This window comes from Coregonus clupeaformis, chromosome 20, assembly GCF_020615455.1.
Source record: "Coregonus clupeaformis isolate EN_2021a chromosome 20, ASM2061545v1, whole genome shotgun sequence".
Lineage (NCBI taxonomy): Eukaryota > Metazoa > Chordata > Actinopteri > Salmoniformes > Salmonidae > Coregonus > Coregonus clupeaformis.
Genome location: NC_059211.1, coordinates 8,038,758 through 8,063,236, shown reverse-complemented (window position 1 = coordinate 8,063,236; position 24,479 = coordinate 8,038,758). Strand labels below are relative to the sequence as shown.

General features: G+C 42.5%; 1 protein-coding gene across 1 annotated transcript in view; it reads left to right on the top strand.

Annotated features, from left to right (window-relative positions):
* LOC121533772 (E3 ubiquitin-protein ligase RNF13) overlaps positions 1-24,479 on the top strand; it is an 81,923-nt gene that overhangs the window by 42,183 nt on the left and 15,261 nt on the right. Inside the window, exons 5-8 of the mRNA XM_041840006.1 lie at positions 16,574-16,661; positions 17,966-18,056; positions 18,847-18,952; positions 21,292-21,385. Of these exons, the coding sequence (XP_041695940.1) occupies positions 16,574-16,661; positions 17,966-18,056; positions 18,847-18,952; positions 21,292-21,385 (379 nt within the window). The remainder of the gene's footprint in view (positions 1-16,573; positions 16,662-17,965; positions 18,057-18,846; positions 18,953-21,291; positions 21,386-24,479) is intronic.

The window sequence follows — 24,479 nt, the reverse complement described above, 5'->3', positions numbered from 1 at the left end:
GAAGATTCGAGGCTGTAATCGCTGCCAAAGGTGCTTCAACAAAGTACTGAGTAAAGGGTCTGAATACTTATGTTAAAGTTATTTTTTATTTATTTATTTTTTATATAAATTTGCTAACATTTCTAAAAAACAGTTTTTGCTTTGTCATTATGGCGTATTGTGTGTAGATTGATGAGAAAAAACACAATTTAATACATTTTAGAATAAGGCTGTAATGTAACAAAATGTGGAAAAAGTCAAGGGGTCTGAATACTTTCCGAATGCACTGTGTGTGTGGGAGGTGAAGGGGATTCCAGCACTGCTGCTCCTTTTAGAACGGGGGGGGCTCGCTGGTGACCCATCTGACCCCAGCTGTGGGGGAAGGAGTCTGGGAAGGAAACACGACATTACACCCCCCACCCACACACACTGCCCCCTTTCTCTGACCCTCTCACCCCTGTCCGCCTGTGTCAAGAGGCCCCCCCTACTCCCTCCAGCCGGCGAACCAACCCTTTTCTTGCCTCTCTCGACACACACAACACATCACACACTCTCAATATACATTCACGCAGGCACACAATGATTGTGTTATATAACGCACGTGCTCTCGCACGCTCTCTCTGGTTACCGTGACACACACACACACACACACACACACACACACACACACACACACACACGTGTTTGCCTTATCCACAATGGCAGAGTAGCCCTGTTGTCCCTTTGTCCCTCTCTCTCTCCCCCTCTCTCTCTCTCTCATTTCATTAAACCTGTAGAGAGAGAATGACAATGGGATTCCCCTTTAACCTACTCTACTAGCCTGACATCTATTTTGTTTTATGACAGTTTGAGACAGTTTCCCATAAACATATAAAAGTGACACGTTCCGTTTTATACAGTGAGGGAAAAAAGTATTTGATCCCCTGCTGATTTTGTACGTTTGCCCACTGACAAAGAAATGATCAGCCTATAATTTTAATGGTAGGTTTATTTGAACAGTGAGAGACAGAATAACAACAAAACAATCCAGAAAAACGCATGTCAAAAATGTTATGAATTGATTTGCATTTTAATGAGGGAAATAAGTATTTGACCCCTCTGCAAAACATGACTTAGTACTTGGTGGCAAAACCCTTGTTGGCAATCACAGAGGTCAGACGTTTCTTGTAGTTGGCCACCAGGTTTGCACACATCTCAGGAGGGATTTTGTCCCACTCCTCTTTGCAGATCTTCTCCAAGTCATTAAGGTTTCGAGGCTGACGTTTGGCAACTCGAACCTTCAGCTCCCCTCCACAGATTTTCTATGGGATTAAGGTCTGGAGACTGGCTAGGCCACTCCAGGACCTTAATGTGCTTCTTCTTGAGCCACTCCTTTGTTGCCTTGGCCATGTGTTTTGGGTCATTGTCATGCTGGAATACCCATCCACGACCCATTTTCAATGCCCTGGCTGAGGGAAGGAGGTTCTCACCCAATATTTGACGGTACATAGCCCCGTCCATCGTCCCTTTGATGCGGTGAAGTTGTCCTGTCCCCTTAGCAGAAAAACACCCCTAAAGCATAATGTTTCCACCTCCATGTTTGACGGTGGGGATGCTGTTCTTGGGGTCATAGGCAGCATTCCTCCTCCTCCAAACACGGCGAGTTGAGTTGATGCCAAAGAGCTCCATTTTGGTCTCATCTGACCACAACACTTTCACCCAGTTCTCATCTGAATCATTCAGATGTTCATTGGCAAACTTCAGACGGGCATGTATATGTGCTTTCTTGAGCAGGGGGACCTTGCGGAAGCTGCAGGATTTCAGTCCTTCACGGCGTAGTGTGTTACCAATTGTTTTCTTGGTGACAATGGTCCCAGCTGCCTTGAGATCATTGACAAGATCCTCCTGTGTAGTTCTGGTCTGATTCCTCACCGTTCTCATGATCATTGCAACTCCACAAGGTGAGATCTTGCATGGAGCCCCAGGCCGAGGGAGATTGACAGTTATTTTGTGTTTCTTCCATTTGCGAATAATCGCACCAACTGTTGTCACCTTCTCACCAAACTGCTTAGCGATGGACTTGTAGCCCATTCCAGCCTTGTGTAGGTCTACAATCTTGTCCCTGACATCCTTGGAGAGCTCTTTGGTCTTGGCCATGGTGGAGAGTTTGGAATCTGATTGATTGCTTCTGTGGACAGGTGTCTTTTATACAGGTAACAAACTGAGATTAGGAGCACTCCCTTTAAGAGTGTGCTCCTAATCTCAGCTCGTTACCTGTATAAAAGACACCTGGGAGCCAGAAATCTTTCTGATTGAGAGGGGGTCAAATACTTATTCCCCTCCATTAAAATGCAAATCAATTTATAACATTTTTGACATGCGTTTTTCTGGATTTTTTTGTTGTTATTCCGTCTCTCACTGTTCAAATAAACCTACCATTAAAATTATAGACTGATCATTGCTTTGTCAGTGGGCAAACGTACAAAATCAGCAGGGGATCAAATACTTTTTTCCCTCACTGTACTTCCTGACTGACTTACAGTAAGGTTTAGTCATTGACCTTAACTTCCAGCACTTGGCACCCCAGGTGGTGTCCCATCCAAGCACTAACCAAGCCCGACCCTGCTTAGCTTCCGTCACTGGCCTTTCCTGCCTTATGACTATGTGTATGTCTGCGTCCTAAATGGCACCCCATTCCCTACATAGCCTATGTGTATGACTAGTCTGGATCAGGGGAGCGCGATCCAGGATGTGGCTTATCTCCTGTTGTGTCCCTGTTGTTATGTCTCCGTGCTGTTGTGGTATCAACACAGTCTGCGCTGCTGCTCTGCTCCCCTGACCTTAATGACATGTGGCCTTGTGATCTCATCTCCACAGAGTGGCGGACACACTCGCACGGTTGTTTCAGTGCTGTAGTGCTGATGTGCAGTATTATCAGTTGCAAAGCCTCTTCCTGCAGTTTCAATAGCTCTTATCTAGTCAGAAGTCTGAACCTTGAAACCAAGACCCACTTTGCACCAGATTCTTCCCAAAAGCAAATGAGAAAGAGAGAGAGAGAGGGCAAGAGAGAGATGAAGAAAAGTCTAGAGAGGAATTGGCAGGGTAGGCAAAAGAGAGAGAGAGAGAGAATGGGAGAGAGAGCCGGAGGGGTGGAGAGGAAGTAGAGGAATTGGCAGGGAGGACAAGATTGTGATGCAGGGAAAGGGAGGAAGAACTAGAGAAGGAGAGGGAGAGAAAGTGAGAGACTGCAGACTGTGCAAGAGAAAGAGAGAGAGATCAAGGAGTGTGAATCTAGCCTAGTGAAGAGAGGAGAGGAACTGATGTGCAGCTGCTGTATAAACAGTAGGGGGAGGGGATGGGGACGGAGAAATCCTCAGTTGGCCAGGAGAGGAGAGGCTGACAACTCCAGTCCAGGAGACGTTGGTTGTTGTCTGCCCCTCCGTTTGAGGAGCCATGATTCAGCAGTGCTGGCTTACAACGCAGCAACACACAGTCACACACACACACTGATGCGGCAGTAATTACTGATGCTATCAGCTGTCTCTCTCACCACCAAGGCTATGGATCCCACTGTTGTGTCCACTGTCTCGCGCAAGGTCGTGTGGGGTGTGTGTTTGAATCATTAGAGCAGTACTTAAACATTCCATATTCTTCATTTAACATACTCTGAGAGTACTCTTTTTTTTAGGGGGTAGATCAGCTTTAATATTGCAGATACAGTTGAAGTCGGAAGTTTACATACACCTTAGCCAAATACATTTAAACTCAGTTTTTCACAATTCCTGACATTTAATCCTAGTAAAAATTCCCTGTTTTAGGTCAGTTAGGATCACCACTTTATTTTAAGAATGTGAAATGTCAGAATAATAGTAGAGAAAATGATTTATTTCAGCTTTTAATTCTTTCATCACATTCCCAGTGGGTCAGGAGTTTACATACACTCAATTAGTATTTGGTAGCATTGCCTTTAAATTGTTTAACTTGGGTCAAACATTTCGGGTAGCCTTCCACAAGCTTCCCACAATAAGTTGGGTGAATTTTGGCCCATTCCTCCTGACAGAGCTGGTGTAACTGAGTCAGGTTTGTAGGCCTCCTTGCTCGCACGCTCTTTTTCAGTTCTGCCCACACATTTTCTATAAGATTGAGGTCTGGGCTTTGTGATGGCCACTCCAATACCTTGACTTTGTTTTCCTTAAGGCATTTTGCCACAACTTTTTGGAAGTATGCTTGGGGTCATTGTCCATTTGGAAGACCCATTTGCGACCAAGCTTTTACTTCCTGACTGATGTCTTGAGATGTTGCTTCAATATATCCACATAATTTTCCTTCCTCATGATGCCATCTATTTTGTGAAGTGCACCAGTCCCTCCTGCAGCAAAGCACCCCCACAGCATGATGCTGCCACCCCCATGCTTCACGGTTGGGATGGTGTTCTTCGGCATGCAAGCACCCCCTTTTTCCTCCAAACATAACGATGGTCATTATGGTCAAACAGTTCTATTTTTGTTTCATCAGACCAGAGGACATTTCTCCAAAAAGTACGATCTTTGTCCCCATGTGCAGTTGCAAACTGTAGTCTGGCTTTTTTATGGCGGTTTTGGAGCAGTGGCTTCTTCCTTGCTGAGCGGCCTTTCAGGTTATGTCGATATAGGACTCGTTTTACTGTGGATATAGATACTTTTGTACCTGTTTCCTCCAGCATCTTCACAAGGTCCTTTGCTGTTGTTCTGGGATTGATTTGCACTTTTCACACCAAAGTACATTAATCTCTAGGAGACGGCACGTGTCTCCTTCCTGAGCGGTATGACGGCTGCGTGGTCCCATGGTGTTTATACTTGCATACTATTGTTTGTACAGATGAACGCGGTACCTTCAGGCATTTGGAAATTGCTCCCAAGGATGAACCAGACTTGTGGAGGTCTACTATTTTTTTCTGAGGTTCCCATGATGTCAAGCAAAGAGGCACTGAGTTTGAAGGTAGGCCTTGAAATACATCCACAGGTACACCTCCAATTGACTCAAATTATGTTAATTAGCCTATCAGAAGCTTCTAAAGCCATGACATCATTTTCTGGAATTTTCCAAGCTGTTTAAATGCACAGTCAATTTAGTGTAAGTAAACTTTTGACCCACTGGAATTTTGATACAGTGAATTATAAGTGAAATAATCTGTCTGTAAACAATTGTTGGAAAAATTACTTGTGTCATGCACAAAGTAGATGTCCTAACCGACTTGCCAAAACTATAGTTTGTTAACAAGAAATGTGTGGAGTGGTTGAAAAACGAGTTTTAATGACTACAACTTTTAAATTTTAGTCCCTAAGTGTATGTAAACTTCCGACTTCAACTGTAGATTGTGGCTTCCATCAATGTAATTGTCTGCATCATTTCCAATCCCCCTTATATTTTTTGGGTATTTAAAAAATATATGTTTTATTTTATTATTTTCCCCTCCCCTAATTGGAGTAAGCTAATGGATAACAACACTTAGGCTTCTATTTCCAGCTGATACTATATACATTTTATGGAAACGGTATATTTTACAATAGTAATATTTTGTTTGTTTTTAGTCCCATCCTTCAGCTACCCTCAACCCCTCCCATCTATCTCTGAAGACCATCCAGTTTTGATTTCTATTTGCCATATATTTTTCAACTGTGCTGTTTCACAAAAGTTCTTAACCTATATACAGTACCAGTCAAAAGTTTGGACACACCTACTCATTCCAGGGTTTTTCTTTATTTTTACTATTTTCTACATTGTAGAATAATAGTGAAGACATCAAAACTATGAAATAACACATATGGAATCATGTAGTAACCAAAAAAGTGTTAAACAAATTAAAATATATTTTATATTTGAGATTCTTCAAAGTAGCCACCCTTTGCCTTGATGACAGCTTTGCACACTCTTGGCATTTTCTCAACCAGCTTCATGAGGTAGTCACCTGGAATGCATTTCAATTAACAGGTGTGCCTTGTTAAAAGGTCATTTGTGGAATTTATTTCCTTCTTAATGCGTTTGAGCCAATCAGGTGTGTTGTGACAAGGTAGGGGTGGTATACAGAAGATAGCCCTATTTGGTAAAATACCAAGTCCATATTATGGCAAGAACAGCTCAAATAATCAAAGAGAAAAGACAGTCCATCATTACTTTAAGACATGAAGGTCAGTCAATCCGGAAAATGTCAAGACCTTTGAAAGTTTCTTCAAGTGCAGTCGCAATAACCATCAAGCGCTATGATGAAACTGGCTCTCATGAGGACCGCCACAGGAAAGGAAGACCCAGAGTTACCTCTGCTGCAGAGGATAAGTTCATTAGAGATACCAGCCTCAGAAATCGGCAATTAACTGCATCTCAGATTGCAACCCAAATAAATGATTTACAGAGTTCAAGTAACCGACACATCTCAACATCAACTGTTCAGAGGAGAATATGTGAATCAGGCCTTCATGGTCGAATTGCTACAAAGAAACCACTACTAAAGGACACCAATAAGAAGAATAGACTTGCTTGGGCCAAGAAACATGAGCAATGGACATTAGACCGGTGAAAATCTGTCCTTTGTTCTGATGAGTCCAAATTTGCGATTTTTGGTTCCAACCGCTGTGTTTTTGTGAGACGCAGAGTAGGTGAACGAATGATCTCTGCATTTGTGGTTCCCACCGTGAAGCATGGAGGAGGAGGTGTGTGGGTGCTTTGCTGGTGACACTGTCAGTAATTTATTTAGGCACACTTAACTAGCATGGCTACCGCAGCATTCTGCAGCGATACGCCATCCCATCTGGTTTGCGCTTAGTGGGACTATAATTAGTTTTTCAACAGGACAATGACCCAACACTTCCAGGCTGTGTAAGGGCTATTTGACCAAGAAGGAGAGTGATGGAGTGCTGCATCAGATGAGCTGGCCTCCACAATCACCCGACCTCAACCCAATTGAGATGGTTTGGGATGAGTTGGACCGCAGAGGGAAGGAAAAGCAGCCAACAAGTGCTCAGCATATGTGGGAACTCCTTCAAGACTGTTGGAAAAGCATTCCAGGTGAAGCTGGTTGAGAGAATGCCAAGAGTATGCAAAGCTGTCATCAAGGCAAAGGGTGGCTACTTTGAGGAATCAAAAATATAAAATATATTTTGATTTGTTAAACACTTTTTTGGTTAATACATGATTCCATATGTGTTATTTCATAGTTTTGATGTCTTCACTATTATTCTACAATGTAGAAAACAGTAATAATAAAGAAAAACCCTTGGTGTGTCCATATATTTCTGTCGTGATGTTTCACAAAAGTTCTGAACTTTTATATGCTCGTAGTTTCTACAGTAGTCTTTTTGATTTTATTATACAACTTTCTGCACTCTCTGTCCTACCCATAAACTGTGGCACTCCAAGGGTTAACCATACTGTACTAGTGAGTCATGCATCTCCAGGTGGCACAGTTTATACAGCTCCATCAATCCATGACCAATGAATGAGATGTCTGATAAGCTTCCTCTTAACTCCTCCCGCCCTACCTAGCTGCTCCTGTACTGGAAAACTACAACATGTTGTAGTCTCTCACGAATGCACACACACGCGCACACACACACACACACACACACACTACCACCACTGCAAATGCTCCAGTTACCTCCTCTCTTCAAAACTGATACGAGATCAGTTTTCCCTCCCCTATGTTATACTTCCTGGTTACAGTGTTTTTGGACTATAACATAACCAGATAAATACCTAGGATACTGTTTTGTAGCCACATGGTAATTAAGTGTCAGTAGTTAAACAGTAAATAACTACATTTGGGAATTGAATTACTAGTGTTTCCTTTTTAAATATACCATTCTGGCATTGACTCATGTTTTCTCATATGAGGGAGAACTTGGAGCACTGAGGCAGAAAAAGGAAGGCACAGTTAATGAAATTAGTGCTAATTCCAAAGTTCTGTTAATTAGGCTATCTAGTAAACCACATCTCATGATCAAATTGGCATTGAAGTTTAAAAGGGTGCACATGTACGATGTATCGCTGTTAGCATGGGTTCAAATCCGGTCCACTGCTCTTTCAGCACTCTCTCTCTCCTACATTTCAGCTCTATCGCTCTCAATCCAATACACATACAAAATACTTAAAGGGGCAGTGAAGTCAAAAACGTGATTACCACACTATGAGGTGAAAATAATGATTATGCCCTTTTAGTGGAAGAGCTTTTTTGTTTTTTGTTTTACGCCTGTAATTTCAGCCTGGAGTTTTGACATGACATCACAATCTGATCCAGGGATGTTTCTGCTACTGAAATCCTAGAGTGGGCTGTTAAGATGCTTTCAGTGTAAACTTAAACTACTAAAACAAGATATAAAATATGTAGAAAAGATAATTGACCTATATATTTTGTATAATATAATCTGAGAACTAACAATCACCACAATAAAAGCTAGAGTCAGGGAGAATAGAACATTCCCAAAACAATGAATTTAGCAGTATTGATTTTGTTATTATGTTTGAGCAAAATAATACAGCATTAGTCATGGCAAAATGCATAGAATTTCAGGAAATTAGCTTTAAAACAGCAACATTTTCTCTGTAAAATGTGTAGAATTGCAGGGAATTGTCTTAAATATATAAAAAAATGTCTCTACACCACCAAGATGGGGTCTCTTAAATGTTCTCTAAAATCCTGTGCCCATTGCCATGCCCACCACCTAAGCCCATTTTTGATCCAGAAAAAACCCTGCGATCTGATTATTCTGACCAATGACCAATCATGTTTTATTTGCATATGTATCCTACTTTAAAGGGGTAAGCGGGTTAGGCTCTAGAGTCTAGATGATCCTATCTGCCCACACGATTCAACTGAGCATTTTAATGGCAAAAGGAGACTCAGAGAAATACATTAGAAATATATTATATATATATTTTCATGAAATAAACACACACAGTGATTTAATAGTCATACAGTGATAACCAGGTGGCGAATCGCATCTCTGCATGTCTGGCAGACATATCAGTGTGGCTGTCGGATCACCACCTCAAGCTGAACCTCGGCAAGACAGAGCTGCTCTTCCTCCCGGGGAAGGACTGCCCGCTCCATGATCTCGCCATCACAGTTGACAACTCCATTGTGTCCTCCTCCCAGAGTGCAAAGAACCTTGGCGTGACCCTGGACAACACCCCTGTCGTTTCTCCGCTAACATCAAAGCGGTGACCCGATCCTGCAGGTTCATGCTCTACAACATTCGCAGAGTACGACCCTACCTTACACAGAAAGCGGCACAGGTCCTAATCCAGGGACTTGTCATCTCCCGTCTGGATTACTGCAACTCGCTGTTGGCTGGGCTCCCTGCCTGTGCCATTAAACCCCTACAACTTATCCAGAACGCTGCAGCCCGTCTGGTGTTCAACCTTCCCAAGTTCTCTCATGTCACCCTGCTCCTCCGCACACTCCACTGGCTTCCAGTTGAGGCTTGCATCTACTACAAGACCATGGTGCTTGCCTACAGAGCTGTGAGGGGAACGGCACCTCCTTACCTTCAGGCTCTGATCAGACCCTACACCCAAACGAGGGCACTACGTTCATCCACCTCTGGCCTGCTAGCTCCCCTACCTCTACGGATGCACAATTCCCGCTCAGCCCAGTCAAAGCTATTCGCTGCTCTGGCACCCCAATGGTGGAACAAGCTCCCCCACGACGCCAGGACAGCGGAGTCACTGACCACCTTCCGGAGACACTTGAAACCCTACCTCTTTAAGGAATACCTGGAATAGTATAAAGTAATCCTTCTTCCCCCACCCCCCATAAAAAATTAATTAAAAGGTGGTTGTCCCACTGGCTATCATAAGTTGAATGCACCAATTTGTAAGTCGCTCTAGATAAGAGCGTCTGCTAAATGATGTAAATGTAATTTAAAATATAATTTAAAAGACTGCATGGGAGCTTAAACAGAGATTATTATTATTATTATTATTGCTAAATTATAGAGTTTTATCTGATTGTACTGCACTGAAAGTCAAACTGGAAATGGGATAAAAAGCACAGAAGAAACTAAAAATTATTTTGTGAATTTGTCATTTATCGTCAAGTCCTCAGTGCACTTAAATGTTTGTGCATGAGAGATGGCTAACACTTTTCTTTGGTGACTGACACTGACCAGTGACCACCAATAAACATTCCTTGGTTGATCCATTCACAAACACACATGCTGATACTTAGCGGAAGCATGTGCAGATGTTTGCCTGAAAGCTCACATTGCACCCCACTGTGTCACCACCACATCAGGACGCTAGAGTCTATATCTGCTACACAGATGGTCCAGACTCTTTAATGTGTCATACACAGCTTACTAACCCTTCAAAGTCTTCACGAAGACTCTATGTCCATTCAGTATTGCAGTTATCCTTTAGCTAACCTTGGGCTTCCAACGTGCTAAAACGGGAGACTCAAACATTTTGTTTCTGCCCAAGGACCTCTGTTGAGAGGTGTAGACTTCAATAAAGACACTGTCAAGCTAACTGCAAAGGAAGCGCATCATTAAAGGAGTGTGCTTTTGATTGTGTTACTATTTTTATTTTTCTCATATTTTTTGTAACTCTGCATCGTTGGGAAGGGCTCGTGAAGCAAGTGTTTCACGGTAAAGTCTACACCCGTTGTATTCATCTCATGTGACATTAAAAAAAATAAAAAATATTTGTCTTCCGGGGATTACAGTAATTAACAAGCACAATAAGTGCTGTTAAATTGCAATCGAGGATGTTGTTGTTGCTCCGTCGCTAGTTTGCAGACATGTTGTGCCTTCAGGCTGGGATCAAGAAAATAGCGATTTGCTGTGTGTGGTTGGGTCCATCCAAGCATGCGTATGCACGCTATCGATTACTCATTGTGAGGGATCGTGTCTTGGTAGGCTCTGATTTGCACCCCCCCCATTAATCTTCTTTCTCTTTCTTTCTCTCCCTCTCTCTCTCTCGTCCTGCAGTCTGAGAGGAATGCACTGAATGTCCTTATCTCTGCCCATGCAAACATTCTGTGAGCCAGTAGAGGTTGAATTCCTCTCAGATTCCAGGCAGACCACACGCTGGCATTAGAGGAGAAGCAGCCTCGGTGTCTTCTCACGGTCTTCTCACGAGTACACTGAAAAACAAGGACACTTAAAACCCTTAAAGAACATGAAAAAATGCTTAAAGAACTTTTTAAAAAACACTTGTAAGAATACAAAAAAAATCCTCAACGGACACTTAAAATTCTTGAAAAAAAAAAAAATATTACAGAACACTTTCAAAGTCTTTAAGAACACTGAACAACCCTTGAAGAACTTGAAGAAAAACATAACCCCAAAGTCAAGCTCCTTACTTCCGCGACCATCATAGAGTTGTCAAAACACTAGCAGCATTCTTAGCTCAAGATATCATACCAAAACAGCCTTTTTGTAACTAACCTCCTACAGTCACAGTTTTGAGTACACAGATCATCTGTTTTCTCAGTTTGTATGTTTGTGACGAATCTCCTGTAGTCACAGTAAAGATAGGATTACGTAGATTCCAGTTTCTTAGCAGGGCCTCAATGGGTTGCATTTGTCTCCTCTGTGCCTGTGTGTAAGTTCTGGGGGATGACTTTCTCTCTCATAGGAGACTTTAATGCTGTGGGAATGAAGGGGATGGGGGAGAGACTGCGACAGGAATCATCTGCTGGCCCGCTAGCTCTCTGTCTCTCCTCAAAGGCAGCCTCATGCATATGGAGACAAATAAAGAAGCACACACACAGATGCACGCGCACACAGACGTTCACACACAAACGCACACACAGACGTTCACACACAAACGCACACACAGACGTTCACACACAAACGCATGCACAGACGTGCACACACTGAGGCCTGCGGTAGCTCTCAGAAGACACAAAGTATTTATGGTATTTATTCCTGTGTTGACACTCGCGGTTGCAGACACACACTTTAGTCATTGATGCACACACACAATACACCCTCACAGACAAATACTGGGCCTTACACACCTTTGCAATCAACACAAACATGTGCACACACACACACACACACACACACGTGCACGCACACACATGAAGAGAGTGCAGAAAATTACAGTGACAAACAAAAGGCAGCCCTGCGCTAATGTCTGCTAGCATCTCGATTCCCTTTCTCATCCTCTTTGTCTGAATGAACAATACATTTTGTTAGCTTAACATAGCTACAGAAAATGATACCAGAATATTATACTGGGCATAGTGTGGGGAGAGTAGCCCTAGCTTAGCCTAGCCTAACCTAACCTATAGCCTTAGGTTAACAAGCGCTAGGCTAATGCTAGTCCACTGTGGTGCGGTCAATGGCTGGGGAGTGAGTATGCCACACATCCATTATTTATCTAAACAAATGACATTCGTTGCTCCGACTCTCTGGGCTCACAGCGAGTCAGAGAGTGTGACGGAGAGGGAAACAGATTTATCACCCCTATTCTTTACATAGTATGCTCTTCCCTCTGCATCATTGTCTCACTTTCACCGCCATGGCGGGGTGTAAATTTACACCAAGAATAAGAATGTCTTTACCCAAATTATTTATTTATGAGGATATTTATTTATGAGGAAACTTCTTAAAAGGATTTTAAGTGAAGTTGATTTAGGTATATGATATGATTATAAGATCTAAGTGTAGCATCTTTTGACTTTACACTTACACACTACACTAACATCCCTCACTTACAGTGTAATTGTAAATGAAATATTTGATTTGGTCTTGATTGAATTTCAATCACAAGGATCCACTTTCATAGACAATATACCGACGGACAGACAGCGCATTGCGCAAACAAAACATTCCTCGCAATATAAACGGAATTATATGGGTCTATTACTGAACTTTTTCTTGAACAAAAATATTTGAATGGGAAGAGACTGTCACTGGCAAACATAGTTACAGACCCAACAACATATATATATATATATATATATATATAATAACACACAAAGTAAGCAAAACAATGAAATGCATAGGAGATGTACAAACTATGGCATAAGGGAATGATGAGCGGATAAGAGGCAAGCTGTAATTTCTATTAAGACATGAGCGAGCTGAGACAGACATAGCCTATATGTCTATTCATTTGTTCAGCCCTTTTGAAATGGACAGCGACAGAATTCAGAACAGGGTCGTTCTGACAGTATTCTCCCTATACACCAAGTCAGAACTGTAGGATAAATAACAGGGGCACATAAGCAGACAATGAAAGCTCTTAAAATATTCAATGATGCCATCTCTCTATAACAGGCTATAGGCTACATGTGCACCATGTAGTCAGAACAGTAGGCTATGTTCTGAGGGACCAAATTCTTAGGGTGAGACACATATGCTACTAACAGCTTACTACACAACATACACTTAGTGTTACTTTCTTAGCTACAGTATACGTATCTCCCTGGCATATTACTTATGCAGCAACATACATTACATATTTTGGACCATTGTTGTGTTGTGCTCACTTGAACAGGAAGGCGGCACGGCGAATCCTTCTTGTGGGCAAACTTCTCAATTACTTTGTCTGGTATTCTCAGGATGAAGTCATGCTGGATTGACAGCATGGCCAATACATTCAACCTTTTCTGGCTCATGGTGTTGCGTGTGAAGGTTTTTAAGGGTGGAAACGTTTCTCTCTGACTCGGCAGTTGTCATCGAAGTGGTGGTGGTGATGAGGATTTTGGGAAAAAAAGAGACCGTCTCAGACAAAGCCTTTTGCAGGTTGTTCTCATAGTGATTTCAATAAAGAAAGTGACGTCTTTCCAGTGTGCAGCTCAGGATGCCGGTAGAGAGTGGACAGCACCGTTTTCATGTCGGTAGAGAGTGGACAGCTCCGTTTCCCACGGGCTATAGCTTGGTAGAACACTGGAGTTCTGCGGTCGGAAAGGAATGTACATACTGGGGGGAAAACGTGCTGTCCCACAACTTTGCAACAATTAAGTGGTCCATTTCAGAAAACCTTTCTTGCACATGAGCAGCAATTGTGTCGCATGCCTCCTTCATCACAGGTGCAATGTTAAGGTTTCTCTGCCATGGTTCAGTGACACCAACATGTCCTCTGGCTAGTGCATCAGTTTGCTCGCAAATGTTTTTAATGTTCACCTTGAAGTTGTCTATTGCTCCGGCATTTCCTGCTTCATCAATGGTTCGTTTCTACATTATGTTGTACAAAACATCCACCTCTGACATGACCAAAGAAAATAACTTGAGCAGTTGCAGAAATGTGGGATCCTTGAGTTTCATGGACAGGCCATAGTCCTCGCTGATGGTGATCGCTGCGGATGGCCTCCATGCACTGGGCCAGTGCCTCACGGTCCTCCCACACAGCATTGACGGTTCTGCTTTAGAAGTTCCATCGTGTACCCGGTGGCCTTTGAGAGTCTTTTAGGTGAGACCGAGAAAAATGTGAAAAAGTAGGATAGGTCTGTAAAAAACACTAAGCACGCTTACTCTCCCTGCACAGAGTTGGTGAAGTGTTCGATTCTGTTGGTGTGCGTAACAGTGCACAAACTGCGTGTTTGGGTAAGTCTCCTTAAGTAGCGTTTGGACACCACGTACATTACCACTCATCACCACTGCCCCATCGTAGGTTTGTGCAACCAGCTTCTCCTTCACGTTCAGTGGCGCTAGGACTTGTTTGATGGTGTTGGAGAGGCAAACACCAGTTTTGTTTGTCCTTCACCTCTACAAACTCCAAAAACCTCTCTCACACACTGTTGTCTGATAACATGTAGCGCAGCACTATTACCATCTGTGATTTACAGGAGACGTCAGTGGTCTTATCTGCTTGTACAGATGCAAAATGAGTCTCAGACACCTCCTTAGCTATAGCATCTCTGTACACTTCATACATACAATCCAAAGGTTTGTTTTGGATCGTGCTTGATGTACCCTTAAAAAGGGGTTGGTCGTCATTAATGCCTTTGTAGCCTGTAATCTCCTTCACGCATGGTCTCATAAATACACCTGAAAATGCCTGAGTTCAAGGAGTCGGCCGACTCGTCATGGCCCCGCAGTGCTGTCTCACAATTGCCACACAATTTAAAGCATGCTATAATTCTGGCAAGCACGTACCTAATCTATTCTCCTCAGTTTGTTGGTTGTGAAGGACATGGTTTGTCTATATGCGGTGTCTAGCTGAGCCACAATGTTTGATTTCCACAGTAATCCCAGGTTAACAGCGTTGTCTACATGTGATGCACAATTCTCATATTTTGATACCCTTTCAGACAAATGTTTTAAATCCTTAAACCCAGACTTGGACCACAAACCCTCTCCACCGAATAGCAGGCAGAGGAAGCAAAATAGTGATTGCTTTGCAACACTCACAGTTAGCCACTGCTTCCTTCCAAACCTCTCATTGTTGAATTTGCGATTGTGTAACGTTTATGTCAAATGGCCGATGAGCACCGAGACGTTTTATCTCTAATTTCTCGTCATATGACAAGGCTTGAAAAGGATTTGCCAGTAGATCGTCGACGTGATTCATGATGATAACTGCTTATCTCGCTAGCTAGTTTGCTAGCTAAGATTTTGAAAGTTTGCAACAATTTTGAAAGTATGATGTTGACATGATCAGTCCAATCAAAGCTACGGGAGATATAATGTGATTTGATGTAATTTTATCTGTGGCAATGACCTTGAGCCTTCTTGAAGGGGCACTTTTACTGTAAATCTATGGCAGCACCCAAGGGGGCTTGAACTACCTATTTCTCCCGTAGATTCTGTGGTGACGTAGTGTCCCATGAGTGACAGAACCCTGAGCCAATCACGCCGCAACCAGATAAGATTAACAACGCCTATGCTCTGTGCTTTCGCTGGCTGCCCCTCCACCACAGAAAGCACTGAGCTAAGCTGAAACCACAGCATTTTGGAGCTGCCTTACTCAAGAAAGAGACCAAGTTTCTATGCTGCTTTATTAACTCAAGGATTGTTTTTTTTACATTGTTTGCTGAACTGATATGTGACACGAATTAATGGCAGAATAAAATTTAATAAAATGAAACAGGTGGGGCTCAAAACAGGTGGGCCTCTGCCCCACCTGCCCTGAATTACAGGTCGCCACTGATTACAAACCCCTCTACAAGCTACTATGTCAAATAAGTTATTTTAGCCATTGATTTCTTTCAGAATGCTATGTGTTTAGCTACATTACATGCTATGCAAATTCTAGCCTTGTTCTCCTTCATGTGGTGGTGTGTCCATATAGCATGTCATTATTATTATTATACACACATAGTATACAAATGCACGGCCATTGACAAATATTCAGTACAATATAGTTCAACCCATCCCATTAACCCAGTAGGCCTATCCCAGGTCCCACAGAGTATGGATGATGGAGTTGGAATGAGGGCTTGGCAGAGGCCTTGTGGACCGTACGGAGATAGCTGTCATAGAATGGATACAGTATGGAGATACTGTACTGTCTGATGCTGAGCCTGCATTGAATATAAGTATCACTGTCCTGTATGATGCTGTTCTGTGGTGGTTCATTTATTTAGGTGGGATGGGCTGGCTGAACACACACTGATCCATAGGAACCACACACACACACACACACACACACACACACACAATGAACATTAAGGTTTTGTCTCCCGCAGGTCCTTAACGCCCAGAAGGCCGGGTATAAGGCAGCGATGGTTCACAACGTGGACTCTGATGACTTAATCAGCATGGGATCCAATGATCGTAAGTTTCCCCCTCTTCCAAGCCTCCTCTTTTGCACTGCACACACAAACAAAAACACAAACGTGCAGCAGCACTGCACACAGTCGTCTGCTCATGTGTCTCCTCATTCGGGGACAATGCAGCTTTGATTCCCAAAACCTGGGCCTAGAGGACCTTTCGGACTTGCTGGGAGCTAGAGATGCTGCAGCCATAGCGCCAATTCCGACTCGTAATGTCATTGTGGAAGAATGTGGTGCTCTGGTTTGCAGTATGTCGCCAAACAGTTCAACCCTGTCCAAACAGCTCGATCGGCCCGGAAATTCACTGTGCCCTAGCTACCATCACATGAAGTTTTTGGGAGGAGGGATATCTGTGCAGTTTTTCACATAGTCTGCTGCTTGTCTCCCGCCTCTCGCTCTGGGGTGTATGACTACGTATCATGAATAATCAAGACAGCGCCTCATGCTGGTAACTGTCTAGAACAGATATTTTCAAACGTTGGTCAGCGAGCCATTTGTTAACTTATCAGCCATCCAACTGTGGGCCCTACCAACTAGTAATATAACCATATTACAGTCGTGCATGAGCAGAATCATAAATAAGACGGTGGCACAGGTGGGCATCAGCCTCAACACAGGGGCAGACTGGGATCATAAATCAGCCCACCAGGGGCAAATTGGCCGTTCTACTAAACTACTTTGGGCCGGTGTCTGTGAAATGGGACACCAGCCCATTAGCCAAAATGGTAATTCTGCCCCAAAAATTATAACATTTCTTAACAGGCTCATTATAAAAAATGTTTACCCGTTGGCCTAAAGATGGACCAGCCCACCAGGCATTTGCCCAAACTGCCCTATGTCAGTCCATTTCGGGCTCAAAGGGTCCCATAGACCCTGAAAATTACCCCATCTAACAGCTTTAAAGATCTGTGGTTCGCCATAGTTATGGTCTGTCTAAATAAATGATTTCAGATAAGCCAGATGTTATACTGTAGTGCCTCGACAAACATGCCCTTCTTTTTTTTTTGTATCTTTCCCCAATAGCTGACTTGTATCTTAATTTCTTCCTTCGAACATTTAGATTACATTTTAGTCACTTAGCAGACGCTCTTATCCAGAGCGACATATAGTTAGTGAGTGCATACATTTTTCATACTGGCCCCCCGTGGGAAACGAACCCACAACCCTGGCGTTGCAAGCGCCATGCTCTACCAACTGAGCTACACGTAATGTTATTTCATAATGGTCTAGTTTTTATTTTATAATGGAAATCAGTATGTGGCCACCTCGTGTATAAATAGCTTTTCTTCCTCTTTTCCCTTATAGTGGATATTTTGAAGCAGATAGACATTCCATCAGTGTTTGTGAGCGAAGAGACTGCCAACTCCCTGAAAGAGGACTACACATATGACAAGGGGTGAGTCGCAGACCAAAATCAAATTCCCATGTTTATCAACATCAAGGCTAATTCAAGCCTGATGCATTAGGGGCAGCTAAACTGGCATACTCTATCTATACTCTCCAAATAAATCTGTCAGCGTTATGTTTTGAAATAATATATTTATTTATTCTATGAATGAGGTGGAAAGACGACATAATTATATTTTTTATCTTTGTGTTACATTATTATGTCATAATGGCCTCAATTGACATGCTGGCGTAGTAAAACAGATCTGCCTCATGCTGTGTCATCACAGCGCTATGCAGAGGACAGTGGATCATCTGGGAATGTTTTTTCATCCCACCATGCTGTCAGTAATAGACCTCTTTCTTTGCTTTGATATCAATCCTACATTCGGGTTAGTACCTCTTTTGTCCTGGCAGGCAGACATACCAAAATAGTACATTGGGGTCAATCCCCAGTCAATTGCCTGGAAATATTGCAATGTTCTTCACAAAATGTTATTATAGCAACGTTAACTTAATTAGCCTATATATATTTGGGAAATAATGATGACAGTGAGTCTTACCCATTATTTCACAGTGTGAAATTACATTAGGCAGATGGAGGGCGTTTATGTGACAGGATGTCATGGGGTGTAAAATTAAAATGAGTCGCCTCTTGTGACATGCTATAGATGACGGACCATGTCGAAACGCTCCAATCGTAAGGACTCCTTGTAGGTCACTATTATTTGGAGTGTATCTAATTGTCAGTCATAAACACTTAATTAAATATCCATAATGGTGCTGTTGTTGTTTTTCAGGGGTCATGTGGTCCTCATGCCGGACTTCAGCCTGCCTCTGGAATACTACCTGATCCCCTTCCTCATCATCGTGGGAATCTGCCTCATCCTCATCGTCGTTTTCATGGTAGGCAAATGCACTGTAACTTCTCAACATGTCAATAAACTTTATTCATTCATTCATATACACTGAGAATACAAAACATTAAGACCACCTGCTCTTTCCATGACAGACTGACCATGTAAATCCAGGTGAAAGCTATGATCCCTTATTGATTTCCCTTGTTATATCCACTTCAATCAGTGTAGATAAAGGGGAGGAGAGAGATTAAAGAAAGATTTTCAAGCCTTGAGACAATTGAGACATGAATTGTGTATGAGTGCCATTCAGAGGGTGAATGGGCAAGACAAAAGATGTACAGTGCATTTGGAAAGTTTTCAGAACCCTTGACTTTTTCCACATTTTGTTACATTACAGCCTTATTCTAAAATTGATTTTTCTCATCAATCTACACACAATACCCCATAATGACAAAGCGAAAACAGGTTTGTAGAAATGTTTGCAAATGTATTACAAATAAAAAACAGAAATACCTTATTTACATAAGTATTCAGACCCTTTGCTATGAGACTAGAAATTGAGTTCAGGTACATCCTGTTTCCATTGATCATCCTTGAGATGTTTCTACAACTTGATTGGAGTCCACCTGTGGTAAATTCAATTGATTGGACATGATTTGGAAAGGCACACACCTGTCTATATAAGGTCCCACAGTTGACAGTGCATGTCAGAGCAAAAACCAAGCCATGAGGTCGAAGGAATTGTCCGTAGAGCTCCGAGACAGGATTGTGTCGAGGCACGGATCTGGGGAAGGGTACCAAAACATTTCTGCAGCATTGAAGGTCCCCAAGAACACAGTGATCTCCATCATTCTTAAATGGAAGAAGTTTGGAACCACCAAGACTCTTCCTAGAGCTGGCCATCCGGCCAAAATGAACAATCGGGGCAGAAGGGCCTTGGTCAGGGAGGTGACCAAGAACCCGATGGTCACTCTGACAGAGTTCCAGAGTTCCTCTGTGGAGATGGGAGAACCTTCCAGAAGGACAACCATCTCTGCAGCACTCCATCAATCAGGCCTTTATGGTAGAGTGGCCAGACGGAAGCCACTCCTCAGTAAAAGGCACATGACAGCCCGCTTGGAGGTTGCCAAAAAGCACCTAAAGGACTCTGACCATGAGAAACAAGATTCTCTGGTCTGATGAAACCAAGATTGAATGCTTTGGCCTGAATGCCAAGCGTCACGTCTGGCGGAAATCTGGCACCATCCCTACGGTGAAGCATGGTGTGGGGATGTTGTTCAGGGACTGGGAGACTAGTCAGGATCGAGGGAAAGATGAACGGAGCAAAGTACACAGAGTTCCTTCATGAAAACCTGCTCCAGAACACTCAGGACCTCAGACTGGGGCGAAGGTTCACCTTCCAACAGGACAACGACTCTAAGTACACAGTCAAGACAACGCAGGAGTGACTTAGGGACAAGTCTCTGAATATCCTTGAGTGGCCCGGCCAGAGCCCGGACTTGAACCTGATCGAACATCTCTGGAGAGACCTGAAAATAGGTGTGCAGCGACGCTCCCCATCCAACCTGACAGAGCTTGAGAGGATCTGCAGAGAAGAATGGGAGAAACTCTCCAAATACAGGTGTGCCAAGCTTGTAGCGTCATACCCAAGAAGACTCGAGGCTGTAATTGCTGCCAAAGGTGTTTCAACAAAGTACTGAGTAAAGGGTCTGAATACTTATGTAAATGTGATTTGCAAAAAAATTATAAAAACCTGTTTTTGATTTGTCATTATGGGGTATTGTGTGTAGATTGATGAGGATTTTTATTTATTTAATCAATTTTAGAATAAGGCTGTAACGTAACAAAATGTGGAAAAAGTCAAGGGGTCTGAATACTTTCCGAATGCACTGTATGTGCCTTTGAACTGGGTATGGTAGTAGGTGCCAGGCGCACCGGTTTGTGCCAAGAACTGCAACGCTGCTGGGTTTTTCACGCTCAACAGTTTCCTGTGTGTATCAAGATGATATCATCAAGCCTGCTACGACAAATAACAGAGCAGTTGCTCATTCGATTTTTCTGGTTAGTTAAGAAGCAGAATCAGTTACCCAAATCATTCCACTTCCCAAAGAATTTACACAAGAACATAATAAATGTAATTATTCTAAATGTCCATACAAATATTTAGAGTACTGGTTGAGGTATTTTTTAACTGCAGAGAATTATTAATTTGGAAATAACTATCAATCAAATGGTGACGTCAGACTTTTGGAAAGAGGGTGCATGGATGAAGTACAAGAGCGTTGCCCGGTTCAGAAAAACTGTTGGGGTATTAATCAGGATTTTTGGTGAAGTTAAGGGACTCATAACTGCCCAACTGACTGTTGACTTTCCCTCCTCGCTCAGATCACAAAGTTTGTCCAGGACAGACACAGGGCTCGGAGAAGCCGTCTGCGCAAGGACCAGCTGAAGAAACTCCCCATTCACAAGTACAATAAAGGTATGGAGGGATATAGCTATCAACATAGCTATCTTGACATCAACATTGATAAATGAGATGGGCCAATAGTTTTTTGTGTTTGGTTCATAAGCATTGACAACATTATCTTTTTAGATCTGTGTATTGTTGTAATAATGTCATTCAGGGAAGTATGGTATCCCCTTATGTTTTCCTCACTTTGTGTGAATGTATGGATTACTGTCAAAGCTGGTTGCTTCAACACGGGTTCAAGTAACCAACGCTGAGGGAGTATCTGTGTACATTGGAATTTGTCATTAGAGAACAGAACAAAGAGTCTATAAATAGCTTTGTGTCAGTTTGTTTGCCTGCCTATGTGTCAACAACACAAAGATTGAAACCTGGCTTTATGATCGGAAGGCACACTTACCCTTGTATGAGATTATTTAGAATGGTATTATGACTCACTCACAGATCTATCGACCTTCGTCCTCAATGAACAGTTGACCCTAAATGCTCACCCTAACCCTCGACCTCAATGAGAACACCAAACTGACCTTAGATCTCCACCGGTTCTAGCCACGCTATGCCTTGTGTCATTTACTGGGCCACGATGAGGGTGACATTACAAACGAGTTATGACACCTCAATCAATCAATTTTATTTTATATAGCCCTTCTTACATCAGCTAATATCTCGAAGTGCTGTACAGAAACCCAGCCTAAAACCCCAAACAGCTAGTAATGCAGGTGTAGGTCAATCTGCTCCAGCTCTTTGTGCCATGAGCTAATGAGATTAATACAGCTTGATTTTCTACAGAGCCTGCTCACCAGATTAAGGCTCCTCACTGCTGAGACTAGACACAGGGCTGAGGTTGTGGAATGCCGCCATCTCAGACTGAGACGTCTCTATATACAGTGGGGGGAAAAGTATTTAGTCAGCCACCAATTGTGCAAGTTATCCCACTTAAAAAGATGAGAGAGGCCTGTAATTTTCATCATAGGTACACGTCAAATATGACAGACAAAATTAGGGAAAAAAATCCAGAAAATCACATTGTATGATTTTTAATGAATTTATTTGCAAATTATGGTGGAAAATAAGTATTTGGTCACCTACAAACAAGCAAGATTTCTGTCTCTCACAGACCTGTAACTTCTTCTTTAAGAGGCTCCTCTGTCCTCCACTCGTTACCTGTATTAATGGCACCTGTTTGAACTTGTTATCAGTATAAAAGACACCTGTCCACAACCTCAAACAGTCACACTCCAAACTCCACTATGGCCAAGACCAAAGAGCTGTCAAAGGACACCAGAAACAAAATTGTAGACCTGCACCAGGCTGGGAAGACTGATTCTGCAATAGGTAAGCAGCTTGGTTTGAAGAAATCAACTATGGGAGCAATTATTAGGAAATGGAAGACATGCAAGACCACTGATAATCTCCCTCGATCTGGGGCTCCACGCAAGATCTCACCCCGTGGGGTCAAAATGATCACAAGAACGGTGAGCAAAAATCCCAGAACCACACGGGGGGACCTAGTGAATGACCTGCAGAGAGCTGGGACCAAAGTAACAAAGCCTACCATCAGTAACACACTACGCTGCCAGGGACTCAAATCCTGCAGTGCCAGACGTGTCCCCCTGCTTAAGCCAGTACATGTCCAGGCCCGTCTGAAGTTTGCTAGAGTGCATTTGGATGATCCAGAAGAGGATTGGGAGAATGTCATATGGTCAGATGAAACCAAAATAGAACTTTTTGGTAAAAACTCAACTCGATCGTGTTTGGAGGACAAAGAATGCTGAGTTGCATCCAAAGAACACCATACCTACTGTGAAGCATGGGGGGTGGAAACATCATGCTTTGGGGCTGTTTTTCTGCAAAGGGACCAGGACGACTGATCCGTGTAAAGGAAAGAATGAATGGGGCCATGTATCGTGAGATTTTGAGTGAAAACCTCCTTCCATCAGCAAGGGCATTGAAGATGAAACGTGGCTGGGTCTTTCAGCATGACAATGATCCCAAACACACCGCCCGGGCAAAGAAGGAGTGGCCTAGCCAGTCTCCAGATCTCAACCCCATAGAAAATCTTTGGAGGGAGTTGAAAGTCCGTGTTGCCCAGCGACAGCCCCAAAACATCACTGCTCTAGAGGAGATATGCATGGAGGAATGGGCCAAAATACCAGCAACAGTGTGTGAAAACATTGTGAAGACTTACAGAAAACGTTTGACCTGTGTCATTGCCAACAAACTGTGCTATGATGTTTCACATAAATTCTGAACCTTTGTAATCGTATAGTATCTACCAATTGTAAGTTAAAGATGAATATTTTTACTTAAAATATGATTATATTGTTGATTCATTTGACTAAGGCTTTCCAAATCTCCCAACAGTGCTGTTTGTAGGGTTAATTTTAGGTAAATATTGTGATTTTCTTTAGCCATTCCTGAACCTGTGACCAGAAACAAGCTACATAGGGGCGATACCAGAATAAGTGGATTGTCAGTTATATTTACATTTTAGTCATTTAGCAGACGCTCTTATCCAGAGCGACTTACAGTTAAGTTCAGAAACCAAGTGCCATGGAATCGGCACATCGAAAAATGTCTTCCCAACATTTTGGTCCTTAAATGAAATGTATGACTCTTTTTGTGTGCCAATTTTGGTCTTTAATAAAGGGTAGACAAACAAGTTCCCTACCTTCTCACCCTTCTACTTGCCTCCTCCATTTTTGCGGTAATGCTGCAATCAGCTGGTTGTAATTTTGCATAGAGCAAACATTTCCATATATTGTTGTTAGCTGCACATGTGACAACTCCACATTTCCTATTCATAATATAATTTTTTTAAAATCCATAAATAATGTGTTTTTTATCAATTAGTATATTTGAGTTTAACCATAATATTTGTTGTAATATTTGTTATATCTTTTCTGGAGGAAGAAACTGGAATTGCAACAAACTTTGTATAACTTGAATTTAGAAAGGGCGATATTTGGAAAAAGGTTCCATTTTCAATTAACTGAAAGTGATAGGTTGTAATCTGGATAAAGGGAAAAGGCATTCTTAACCAGTTCGGGTTTAAGTATAACTTTTGTATGACTGATGCTTTTAGTGAGAGGTTTAATGCTTTAAT